Source organism: Colossoma macropomum, unplaced genomic scaffold (assembly GCF_904425465.1).
Source record: "Colossoma macropomum unplaced genomic scaffold, Colossoma_macropomum, whole genome shotgun sequence".
Classification (NCBI taxonomy): domain Eukaryota; kingdom Metazoa; phylum Chordata; class Actinopteri; order Characiformes; family Serrasalmidae; genus Colossoma; species Colossoma macropomum.
Genome location: NW_023494791.1, coordinates 1,664,408 through 1,677,500, shown reverse-complemented (window position 1 = coordinate 1,677,500; position 13,093 = coordinate 1,664,408). Strand labels below are relative to the sequence as shown.

The 13,093-nt window shown below is 39.4% G+C and overlaps 1 protein-coding gene across 1 annotated transcript in view; it reads left to right on the top strand.

The window, feature by feature from the left end:
* Window positions 1-230: 230 nt before the first annotated feature.
* lhcgr (luteinizing hormone/choriogonadotropin receptor) overlaps window positions 231-13,093 on the top strand; it is a 31,094-nt gene continuing 18,231 nt past the window's right edge. The window contains exon 1 of the mRNA XM_036573540.1: window positions 231-666. Within this exon, the coding sequence (XP_036429433.1) occupies window positions 521-666 (146 nt within the window). The 5' untranslated portion in view covers window positions 231-520. The remainder of the gene's footprint in view (window positions 667-13,093) is intronic.

Below are 13,093 nucleotides of genomic sequence, written 5' to 3'. Positions count from 1 at the left end.
GAGACAAAATAGTCCCCAAAGAAAACTTATTATTTCAGATTTTCCACTATTTTCCATCATCAACATTCCATATAAACTCAGAAGACTCGTGTAGGTTCACTGGTGGTTCTGGATAGTAAATAAAATGTCTATATCTGTGTTGTAGTCATGGCGACCCCCGGTTCCTATCACCACCACTGTAAAGACATCTGAACCATTTCACACCAAACCTCTCTGAATGACCCTGGAAAGCCTCTTTGAAGATGTTCGGTCGGTTGTGCCCGCTCTCTCCGCTAGGGGGCGCCCCTCCCAGACCAAAATAGACCGAGATGCGCTTCACAGAAACTCTCGGCTCACTTTCCAGAGTGAAGTCGCTGGAGAGGATCTGGCACTGATTTCTCTCCCTGTCTTTCACTTCAGTAGTCAGAGAGGATGAATGTGGAGGATGAATGAAGGACAGGCGGTTTTGAAAGAGTAGTGCATCCCCAGGAAAAGGAGGAGGAATAAGAGAATAAGAGGAGGCAGAGTAAACCAGAGGACGATGAGGACCTCTCTTCCCCTGCTGGTCCTGCTGATGCGCTGCTGCGAGTCTCTGCGCTTCGTGTGTCCGGAGATCTGCCGCTGCTCCATGAAGACCATCAGCTGCACCAGAGCGACCGAGGCGAGAACAGCCAGACAGCACAGACTGTAAGTGCTGAACTCCCACCACCAGGATATTTAGGCTCCTTTTAGGCTCCTGTACAAAGTAAAAGTCATCATAAGCTGTGCAGCATGCATGGAAGCCTGTTTCCACCACTGAGGAAAATATAGCCACGTAGTCAGTCATAATAATGACGTTTTCCATAATTATGACTTAGTATCTCACAATAATGAGCAGCTGAGCAATGTCTTTTTTTCCAATGCTTCCATAGGCAGCAAAGTATGAGATTAAAGGGGAGCTCCATCCTTTTTTTCAAAATTCTCCTCATAATTCAGTGTGTGAGATGTAAACAGAGTGATTCAGAGTGGTTTGGTGTGAAATGGTTCAGATGTCTTTACAGTGGTGGTGATAGGAACCAGGGGTCGCCATGACTACAACACAAATATAGACATTTTATTTACTATCCAGAACCACCAGTGAACCTACACGAGTCTTCTGAGTTTATATGGAATGTTGATGATGGAAAATAGAGGAAAATCTGAGATAATTTTTCCTATTTTGCCTCACAGCGCCCTGCATGTATCCCTCCACCATGAATAGATTAATAGTTTAAAAATATATTTTAGGCCAAAACCATCATAAAACAGTGTCTCAGTCATCAGGCAGTGAATTCATAATCATCTCATGCAGGAAGTTTCTGTGAGGGAGCTTTTAGAGGTGGACGTCTGGTTCCTATCACCACCACTGTGAAAATAGTTTTCTCTAGGACGGAGCTTTTCACACCAAACCACCCTGAACAACTTTCTTTACAGCTTAAGGATTTTTATTGCAGATTTGATCTACGAGTACCGTGGCAAATTAATGCACAATCAGTGCCCGTCTCTGTATCACCTTTTGCTATTGAGGAATATGAAGTTAAGTTTTTGCTCTTGAAGCCGGACTGCAGGAAGGCAGCTGGATCTGACCTGCACCTGAGGTCTTTCCAGCCACCCTAAAGCTCTGTGATGACTCACTTTCTAATAATGTCTTTTTAATCGGTCACTGAAAACATGTAGGATCCCGTTATGTTTTAAAAATATACCCATTGCTCCTGTTCCAAAAAAGTCCAGTGGAACCTGTTTCAGTGATTACAGACCTGCAGCAAAAACATGACTGCAAAACACTAGAGGGCGCCCATGAGTGAGTCCTAAATGAACAGGGGTGAAATGGACTTAACAGCTAAAAGCAAAGTTAAAATAGTTTCTAAACACTTCTTTACTTCCTTTAGTTTTGGAAAGTACACAAACACACCGTGATAGTTTGTTTATCTGAGATTTAATGAGTTGGAACAGACAAAATGGAACCTGTAGTGTTGTATAAAAATAATGATTGGTTAGTATTACCACTACTGAGTGCTGATTGGTTAGTATTACCACTACTGAGTGCTGATTGATTAGTATTACTGCTACTGAGTGCTGATTGATTAGCATTACTGCTACTGAGTGCTGATTGATTAGCATTACTGCTACTGAGTGCTGATTGGTTATCATTACCGCTACTGAGTGCTCATTGGTTAGCATTACCGCTACTGAGTGCTGATTGGTTAGCATTACTGCTACTGAGTGCTGATTGGTCAGCATTGCTGCTACTGAGTGTTGATTGATTAGCATTACTGCTACTGAGTGCTGATTGATTAGCATTACTGCTACTGAGTGCTGATTGGTTATCATTACCGCTACTGAGTGCTCATTGGTTAGCATTACTGCTACTGAGTGTTGATTGATTAGCATTACTGCTACTGAGCGCTGATTGGTTATCGTTACCGCTACTGAGTGCTGATTGGTTAGTATTACCACTACTGAGTGCTCATTGGTTAGCATTATCACTACTGAGTGCTGATTGGTTAGCATTACTGCTACTAAGCACTAATTGGTTAGTATTAAAGCTACTGAGTGCTGATTGGTTTGTATTAAAGCTACTGAGTGCTGATTGGTTAGTATTACTGCTACTGAGTTCTGATTGGTTAGCATTACTGCTACTGAGTGCTGATTAGTTAGCATTACTGCTACTGAGTGCTGATTGGTTAGTATTAAAGCTACTGAGCGCTGATTGGTTAGTATTAAAGCTACTGAGTGCTGATTGGTTAGTATTAAAGCTACTGAGTGCTGATTGGTCAGTATTACTGCTACTGAGTTCTGATTGGTTAGTATTACTGCTACTGAGCGCTGATTGGTTAGCATTACCACTACTGCATGCTGATTGGTTAGTATTAAAGCTACTGAGCGCTGATTGGTTAGTATTACTGCTACTGAGTTCTGATTGGTTAGTATTACTGCTACTGAGTGCTGATTGGTTAGTAGTACTGCTACTGATTTCTGATTGGTTAGTATTACTGCTACTGAGCGCTGATTAGTTAGTATTACTGCTACTGAGTTCTGATTGGTTAGCGTTACTGCTACTTAGTGCTGATTGGTCAGCATTACTGCTACTGAGCGCTGATTGGTTAGCATTACCACTACTGAGTGCTGATTGGTTAGTATTACTGCTACTGAGTGCTGATTGGTCAGTATTACTGCTACTAAGCACTGATTGGTTAGTGTTACTGCTACTGTGCTGAACTTTAGTTGTCAGTTAAGGTCAAGATTTTCACCAAACTCATATTACAGAAGTAAACGTGTAATTTAAAGGGCCCATATCATGAAAAACTGAATTTGCCTCAATTGCTGGAAATAAAACAGTTTAATGTAGTAAGTTTCAAAACATACTATTCCCTTATCAGTCCTTATGGCACCTATACAGAAATTAGCTGCACAAAAAGCTTCTTTTGAATTTTCAGCATTTTTATGATGTCACAAAAAAATACATTTACATACATCCACCTGTTTTGCCTACAGTTTAGCTCCGCCCACTCACACTGAAGTTGTAGGGAGGGTTTCAACCTGTTATTTGAATAAGGCACAACAAAGGCCAGCCAATCAGGACAGAGCTCATTTACACATGTGAGTCATAAAAGCACAATAACAAAAACAGCCTGTTTATTTCTAAGGGGTAAAAAGTGGAGAAAGGTCACATTTCCATGGCAGTGTTGCCAACTTTAGCGTATTAGGTACTCTAAACAAAACAACAAGACTCACTGCCGTTCTTCTATTACTAGCCTTCTTTTTCCCAGAAGCCCCCCAGCCTACATACACATATCCAGCCCCACCCACAGAGCAAAAATCCACCTCAGAACCAGAAGCATTTCGACCCGTTTACAGAATCAAACACACAGTTGTGCTCCGACACCACAGTATCTTATCTCAGGTCAGAAAATTGCACTTAATCTGGTACCAAGTGATCAGTAATGCATGCACAGCTGACACATTAATATGTTTGGCTGTTGATGTTAACCACACAGCTACTGTTGCAAAAAAATGGCAAAACTAAGCTGAAGTGTGATGAACTGGAAGTTAGAAAAAGATTGTAACTGCGCCCCCTGCTGTTCAACAAGGTGTCCTTTTTTTAATTTCCCAAGACTTGTGTTGGCCGTGCTAAAGTCCTGATAAACAGCCACATGTTCAAATCTCTCATTATTCACTAGCAAAAGGAACCGGAGAGAACATGTCTGTTGGACAATCTTTGAAATATAAATTTATATAGAAAATATAGAAATGTACACCAATCTGGCATAACATTCTGACCACCTCCTTGTTTCTACGCTCATTGTCCATTTTATCAGCTCCACTTACTATATAGGGTCACTTTGTAGTTCTACAGTTACAGACTGTAGTCCATCTGTTTCTCTGATACTTTGTTAGCCCCCTTTTACCCTGTTCTTCAGTGGTCAGGACCCCTATGGACCCTCACAGAGCAGGTACTATTTGGGTGGTGGATCATTCTCAGCACTGCAGTAACACTGATGTGGTGGTGGTGTGTTAGTGTGTGTTGTGCTGGTCTGAGTGGATCAGACACAGCAGTGCTGCTGTATAGAAAATGATTCTATACAGAACCATGAGCACTCAAAGAACCCTTTGCGTGATTAAATGGTTTGTATGCATTGTGAAAGCGTTCTTCAGATTGATGGAGAATGTGCCATAGATGATTCTATATAGAAGCTTTTTGAAAATGGGTCTGTATAGCACCAAAAGGGTTCTTCTTTTATATTCAAGCTTGACATCGTAACAGCAGCAGAACCCTTTTGGGTGCTATATAGAACCATACACAACACTTTCTAAAATCTGGAAAAAAACATTTTATGAGGCAAAGAACTATTAAACCACGCAAACGGTTCTGTTTACCACTATATACACTCCTAAAAAGAAAATGGTTCTATATAGAACCATGAAACACTCAAAGAACGCTTTGCATGATTAAAGGATTGATGGAGAATGTGCTATTGATTGATCTATATAGAACCTTCTTGAAAAGGGTTCTATATAGCACCAAATAGGGTACTTCTTTTGTTACAACGTCAAGCTTGTAACAATAAAAGAACACATTTTGGTGCTTTACAGAACCATTTTCAGAAAGATTCTATATAGAACCATGTACTCCATCAGTCTGAAGAACCATTTCATCATTTAAGCATGAAAAGGTTCTATAGTTCTGAATAGATCCATCGCCTTTACTAAAGAACCCCTGAAGAAGCGTCTATTTAAAGGGTGTCATTAATATTCAGTTAGTATGTTACTGTCTGCTGTGCAGACACTGTACGTCGAATTAAACACCACCGTTTTGATCTGAGAGGATATTTAACATGAAATAAATGTGGAGGCAGATCTGAAGAACCTCACAGTAACAGAAAAGCGTGTCCGTGTTTATCTACTGAAGAAGCGCGAGGCACAGAATGAAATCTCATTAGATCTGAAGGAACCTTCACGCGCAGTGCCAGTCCTGTACTCTGAGCTTCAGGACAGGATCAGTCCATCACTCCCTTCAAAGAATCTGCATTTCTCTCTTTCACTCCTGCACTGAGAGGAACAACACAGACAGACTGCTCACAATAGAGCTCCAACACAGGCCGATTTCAGCTGATGGATTTTAAACAGTGAATGACGTTTCATTGTTCGTCTGGTTCTGCAGCAAGAAACATCAAAATGCAACAAACGACCATATTCAGTAATGAAAAACTAACAGTTCTGAGCTCTTAGAGCCTTTAATCTTCAGTTTATCAATGCAAATGATTGGCAGGATGGTCTCAAGTACAGTGTTGCCAAAGCATATCGTTGCTGTCAGAACAAAACCTTTTCAGGAGAAGGAAAAACATTTTTATGGAAAAAACTTATTATGGAAGTTAATACACACACTAGGGGGCAGTGAGCACACTTGCCCAGAGCTGTGGGCAGCCCTATCCATGGCACCTGGGGAGCAGCTGGGGGTTAGATGCCTTGCTGAAAGCACTTAAGTCACCTCTTGTCAGCTCTGGGGATCAAACCGGCAACCTTCTGGCCACAGGGCTGGTTCCCTAACCTCCAGCCCACAACTGCCCCTAGTAATGATATTGGATTAATGATACAGGTAGATCAGCTCAGTCTGTTAGAAATGCCTTGTGCTGCTTGTTTATGTAGGTATTAACATCAGATTTACTGTGTTTGGCGGACAGAGTCATAGAATCACGCTCATATTTCGGTAACATCTCTCATGCAGGTGCCATGTAAAAATACGGGCTTTAAGCTAGTGAGCATCGTCTACCTGGGATAGCTGTGTGATTGTTTATATCCTCACTAGTGTTACTTGAGGTTCCAGACAAAGGCCTGAGTTAGACAACATCAGATTTAGTTACAAGACAAACTTGAAGCATGTGTGTGAGATGTAAACAGAGAGATTCGGAGTGGTTTGGTGTGAAATGGTTCAGATGTCTTTACAGTGGTGGTGATAGGAACCAGGGGTCGCCATGACTACAACACAAATATAGACATTTTATTTACTATCCAGAACCACCAGAGAACCTACACGAGTCTTCTGAGTTTATATGGAATGTTGATGATGGAAAATAGTGGAAAATCTGAAATAATAAGTTTTCTTTGGGGACTATTTTGCTTCACAACACCCTGCATATTATGTATCCCTCCACCATGAATGGAGTTTAAAAATGCGTTTTAGACCAAAATCTTCTCAAAACTGGAGCTTGTTTCAAGCACATTTCCTAAAACATTATCTGCCAATATAGTGAGATTTACTTAATATAATTACTTAAAACAAGTAAAAAAATGTCTGGAAATAAGTTAAATAATCTTAAAGTTTACAACAATCTCAACAGGAGAAATATTATTTATATTTACTAGATTTAAAATAATTTTTCTTGACAAGATACTATTACAAAACCACCAGTGAACCTACACGTCTTCTGAGTTTATATGGAATGTTGATGATGGGAAAATAGTGGAATATCTGAAATAATAAGTTTTCGTTGGGGACTATTTTGCCTCACAGTGCCCCGCATGTATCCCTCCACCATGAATGGAGTTTAAGTTCTCCAAACTATCATAAAACAGTGTCTCAGTCATCAGGCAGTGAATTCATAACCATTTCATGTAGGAACTTTCTGTGAGGGAGCTTTTAGAGGTGGACGTCTGGTTCCTATCACCACCACTGTGAACAATTCTGACTCGGTAAGTTTTTCCAGAACCACACCAAACCACTCTGAACCACTCTGTTTACATCTTAATGATTGACTTATGCAGACATTTTGAAAAATGGGTGGAATTCTCCTTTAATTTAAAGTGACTCTGTGCATCTGCTGCAGCTCATTGTAAAGTTTTTCAGAGGAATCCGGGCAGAGTTACAGTTTCTAGACTATGAAGGACCAACTGGGTGAACCAGTCTGCTACAGTGCCACCCTGAGGCAGAGCAGTGCTGCAGCTCTAGTTAGTTAAGAACACCAAAGACAGAAGCTGATTGTGACAGATCAGATAAACAGTGACAGCAGAGAGTTACAACAAGTTTATTTTCAGGGACCCTACAGAATTTTGAGGGGGGTCCAAAAGGATAATTAGGGGGTCCTCAAGATGCATTTTGCACCTTGAGTGAGCCTCAGTATAACCAGCAGTCTAGAAATGAGACTGTTTTTATTCAGCCACTCAGTTCTGGGAAGATGTCCTCTTACAGATGGTTTTCTTGTAGCTATTACAGCGTTTATTTTGCACAGAGTTGTGCAAAATACGTTTTGCTAAATCATAAGTTTATTTTATCTGTCTGCACATATGGATACCTCACTGTACATATTGCACTTCTGCACATCTTATCACACATCTTGCACATCTGGACACTCCACACCTGGACACCTTATTTCAGTATCAGTATCTGCACATATTTATTCAGTATTGTCATTATCTGCTGTTACCTGTGCCTCCTTGTACATCATTACTGCACTGCCTTTTTATCTCAGGATAGATCTTATTGCATATTTTTGTATATTTGTAGTTGTAGATTTTTTTGTGTACATTCTTCTTTTCATATTGTACCACCCTTATTATTATAACTGTGCTGTGTTGTGTGACTGATACCGGCTGCTAAATTTCCTTTGGGATCAATAAAGTATCTATCTATCTATCTATCTATCTATCTGTCTACCTGTCTGTCTGTCTGTCTGTCTGTCTGTCTATGTATGTATGTATGTGTCTACCTGTCTGTCTGTCTGTCTGTCTGTCTGTCTATCTGTCTATCTATCTATGTATGTATCTATCTATCTATCTATCTGTCTGTCTGTCTGTCTATGTATGTATGTATGTATCTACCTGTCTGTCTATCTGTCTATCTATGTATGTATGTATCTATCTATCTATCTATCTATCTATCTATCTATCTATCTATCTACCTGTCTGTCTGTCTGTCTGTCTATCTATCTATCTATCTATCTATCTATCTATCTACCTGTCTGTTTGTCTGTCTGTCTGTCTGTCTATCTATCTATCTATCTATCTATCTATGTATGTATGTATGTATGTATGTGTCTACCTGTGTGTCTGTCTATCTGTCTGTCTGTCTGTCTATCTATCTATCTATCTATCTATCTATCTATCTATCTATCTATCTATCTGTCTACCTGTCTGTCTGTCTATCTATCTATCTATCTATCTATCTATCTATCTATCTATTTATCTGTCCATCCATCCATCCATCCATCATCTTCCTCATAACTGAAGGCCATTGCTCCATTGTTCCTCGTCCAGCACCTGCCATCCTTTTGACCCTAGCTTTGCTAGCCATGCACTCTATTTCTGGCCTCCGCTTCCTTTTCAGAGGGCCACATATCAGCCTCTTATAGTACACAACACCTTCTCCTTCTCTGTGGAGGGCTATTAGGGGGGCTGTGGATGTGTGTGAAAAGTATCTGGAGGAGTCAGGTCAAGTTGTTTTGCCAAGAACGGAAAGCTTTCACCGGCTGGTCTCGGGATCAGGCTTGTTAGCGGAGAACAGAAGAGGTAGCGGCTGGCGAGAGCGCGGCCCGGGTGTGCTTAACGTCCTCGAGGGCTTTAGATCATTTCCTCTCTCTGATACACACAAAACCTTGAGCCTTGATAAGAGCTGGAGTCAGTCAAGGCCATCAGGCCAATCAATGCCACACTTTAAGGAGCACTCTAAGCAAAATACGTCAAATTTACTGTCTGATTCCACATCTGGCCTGAGTAATGTGAATACTCAAGTATTCGCTGGCTGTGTTGGTACTCAGTATTCGTCTTTTATTAACCATTTAGACCCCACCTTAATTCTGCACTCTTGTAGATGTGGTTTAGGGTGCAGTACGACTCACTGAGAGCAAAACTTCGATAATTTGATAATCTTCTCAGTAGTGAACGTGTTTGTGAGTGAAAAGTTTAGCATCAGTGTTGTGCTGGACTCCTGCTCAGGGGATTGTGGGCTGTAGCAGGTGGTGAGAGAGAAAAGAAAAAAAGTTAAGAATTTTAGAACTTAATTTAAGTAATAACCAAGTTTTCCATGAAACATAATAACAGAAAAATTATGTGAAGAAAACTGCCAAACAGTAAATATGAGGAACAGCATGAATTAAGGAAAAAAAATTACAGTTTTTTTCCATGTGTCTTATCAATATGTATTCTAAATATATTCTAAATAGGTTATTTTTTAATGTATTGAAATGGAAGAAGTGGGACTTTTTAAATAGTGTATTTGGTTTATTCAGCTATCACTGCTTTTTCAAAGTATTTTGCCCAACCCTGTATATACTGTGACAACTTGGCAAAGAAGGAAACATATATATATATATATATATATATATATATATATATATATATATATATATGTATATATATATATATACACACCGATCAGGCATAACTGCTGTGTCTGATCCACTCCCACCAGCACACTAACACACCACCACCAGATGGACTACAGTCTGTAACTGTAGAACTACAAAGTGCACCTATATAGTAAGTGGAGCTGATAAAATGGACAATGAGTGTAGAAACAAGGAGGAGGTCACAATGTTATGCTATGTCATTCTATGCAAATGTATTTTTCTGTCCCTAGCATTTACAGATATATTACACTTAAAAAACATGTTATGGTTATAATTTATTTATATTTTAAAGTAAAACAATGTTATTTTAAGAATTCCACCTTCTTGAGCCTCAATTTAGCAATATTGGTTTTTAAATCAATCATATAGAATTCCAAGCACCACAGAAGAGCTCGTCCCCACAGTCATGTGTATGAAGAAATAAACAATTTTACTATTTTAAATCTGCTATTTTAACTACAATAATCTATACATGACTATGGAATATATTAATTAAATGACATAAAGAAAACAAATGCCAAATAAATATTAAAAAATATTTAATGAAAGTTGTTGTCCCCAGGAGTCGTGTCACTGGTGTTACTGCATAACTAAAAATCTCTTATTTTGAAATAAAAGTCACACTGATGACATCACTCGACTTCCTTTTCCCTGTTTTCTGAGGATCTATGAAGAAAAGCTCATGGTAAGTCCACTGTGTCTTTCAGTTATCAGAGATTTTCTCATTTAGCTCATGATTTCATATGAAGCTTTTAGCTGAAGTCACTGGTGTGACCGACTTTATTCTGAGGTAACTGTGAAAAAATAGAACACAAATGGATTAAATTCCATATTTTAGTGGATATTCCATGATTGACAACATGTGGTTTGATGCTCTGTAACAGCCATAACAATTTTCATTAAAAATGTCTCTGGTGTCCCTTTATTACGTGTAACACCAATGAGGATCAGTAACACCAGTGACTCCTATGGAGAGACAGAAAAGTGGACGTTTATTCATTCAGTTTCACTTCTCAAATATTTGCTTTTGGTAAAAGAAGTATATATGATGGACCATTGTATGTATAGTACTGGTCCTGGTACTCGGTATCGACAGATACTTATGGATCAGTTATCGGTATTGGAAGGGAAAATTGGTATCGGTGCATCCCTAACCGTGTTTCACTCAGAAAACAGTTGTCAAAACTTTAGTGTGGGTGGGCCAGTGGTGGACAGTAACTAAGTAAATGTAGTTCATCACTGTAGTTAAGTACTTTTACTGATTCCAGTTTGGGCAACTTTTTACTTTCACTCCACTATATTATGCAAAATCTGTCGTTCCTTTTGGTTTATGTGTGTATTCAAACATAACATGTCAAAACGAAAGAAGCGCAAAGTAAGAGCACCAATCAGGGCACAGAATTTTAAGGTCTTTGTTTTTTCAGCTTAAGCCTTAAAAGCAATATTGGCAAAAACTTGATCTGTGATGAGTGTTTGGCAGTGAAATTCGAAGAGCTTTTTCTCTCACCACAGGCATTTTGTTGAGATTGGAGACCTTGTCGGATGAAATCGAGACGGCTGACTGTTTGTTGAAGCACATTTCCTTGACGCTGATCGAACATTTTATATAAAACAATTTGTGAGGAAGGAAGCTGGTGAAACTGTTTATTTGTCTTCCTGCTGGTGTTGTCCTGAATGGAATATGGCTGGCGTGGATTCACTGGTCAGTGTAGAAGAAATAGATGTCAGAAATAGGTCAGACTGGTGGGATGTTTTTTGTGCAACCAATTACAGAAGCCTGAAGGCCTTTAAGACATTTTCCCCAAATTTTCAAAAACTGTGTGATGATTTTAGTGGCCAGGGCACCACCAAGCCTTTAGGACATTACACCTCAGAGGAGAGAGACACTAAGATGAGTAAATATGTACACTTACCTTGACTCCATGGAAATGGTGGCACAGGGGCCTCTGTCCTCTTATAGGAGCCGGGAGACGTCACAGCTATCCTGGAGAGGGGAGTAAACCTGGAGAGGGACAAGAACGAGTAAATTAAAGCTGTAGCTAAATGTGCATGTGAATGTACTTACCGGTCACTGAGAAATGGCCACATAAATATTGTCGACGACAAAAATCTTGTCTGAACAGAACCTCGTATCTCCATTTTTGCCATTTTTCAGTTTTTGAGGTGATTTGAAAGTGCCTGTTGTCCTTTATAACATGTTTAAATTTCATGATGATTGGACCAAAAGTAATGACCCAGAAGTACTTGGAAAAACGTCTGGTTCCATTGACTTACATTAAAAGTACAGTATGTTTTTTCCTTCTCCTGTAAAGTTATCGTTTTGGAGATACAAAGGTTTGTTCCATCAGCAGCACTATGCATATATTAATGGTTGATGGTAATCCAGTGGTGTACTGTTACCCCTGTAATCTGTGTTGGTATATCCCAGCCTCAATTGGGAGCAAGGAGGCGGTGTGCTTAGAGTATAAAGCCAGACCATAGGGGTTTTGCACGAGTTGAGTCAGCTCAAGGAAGCCACAGTGTGTCGTCTGTTTGGCTTCCAGACATATTTATGTGCATCAGGTTGTGAGCAGGAGTGACTGCCTGATATTAGCTGAGCAGCTAATAGAGTCACTAAAAGAGCCAATTTTGTTTTTAAACCTGTAAATATGTCAGTGTCAATGTCTTTACTGGCTGATCCACTCCTAATAAATGACTGAGAGCACTTGAATTTACTGCGATGTGTGTGAGAGACTACTTGAAGTTGAATCCAGACCTTCTTTCCTGCACGTAGCCTCACATTACTGGTGACATCATGTCCCACTACACATGGTGACAATGGTGCACCACAACACTGTGTCTGGGTTCTCAAATTACAAACAGATTCACAGGCGCTACCTTTGAAGTCATTGCCAGCCTCTGGGCTTCTTCTGCAGATAGAGCATGTAGCCTTAAGGTGTACTGCAGAAAAGGGGAGGTTAGTGGTGTTTTTAGGTGTCTTTAGGGGTTTTTAGGGGTTGTTTAGAGGATAGTGGTGTTTTTTAATTTTTTTCAGAGAATATTTGTGTTTTATGAGTATTTTATTTTTAGAGTTTAATGGTGTTTTTATGTGTTTTTTAGAGGTTAATGGTATTTTTTTTATATTTTTTTCCAGAGGATATTGGTGTTTTTACGTGTTTTTTAGAGGTTAATGGTATTTTTTTATTTTTTTCAGAGAATATTTGTGTTTTATGAGTTTTTTTAGAGGTTAATGGTATTTTTTTATTTTTTTCAGA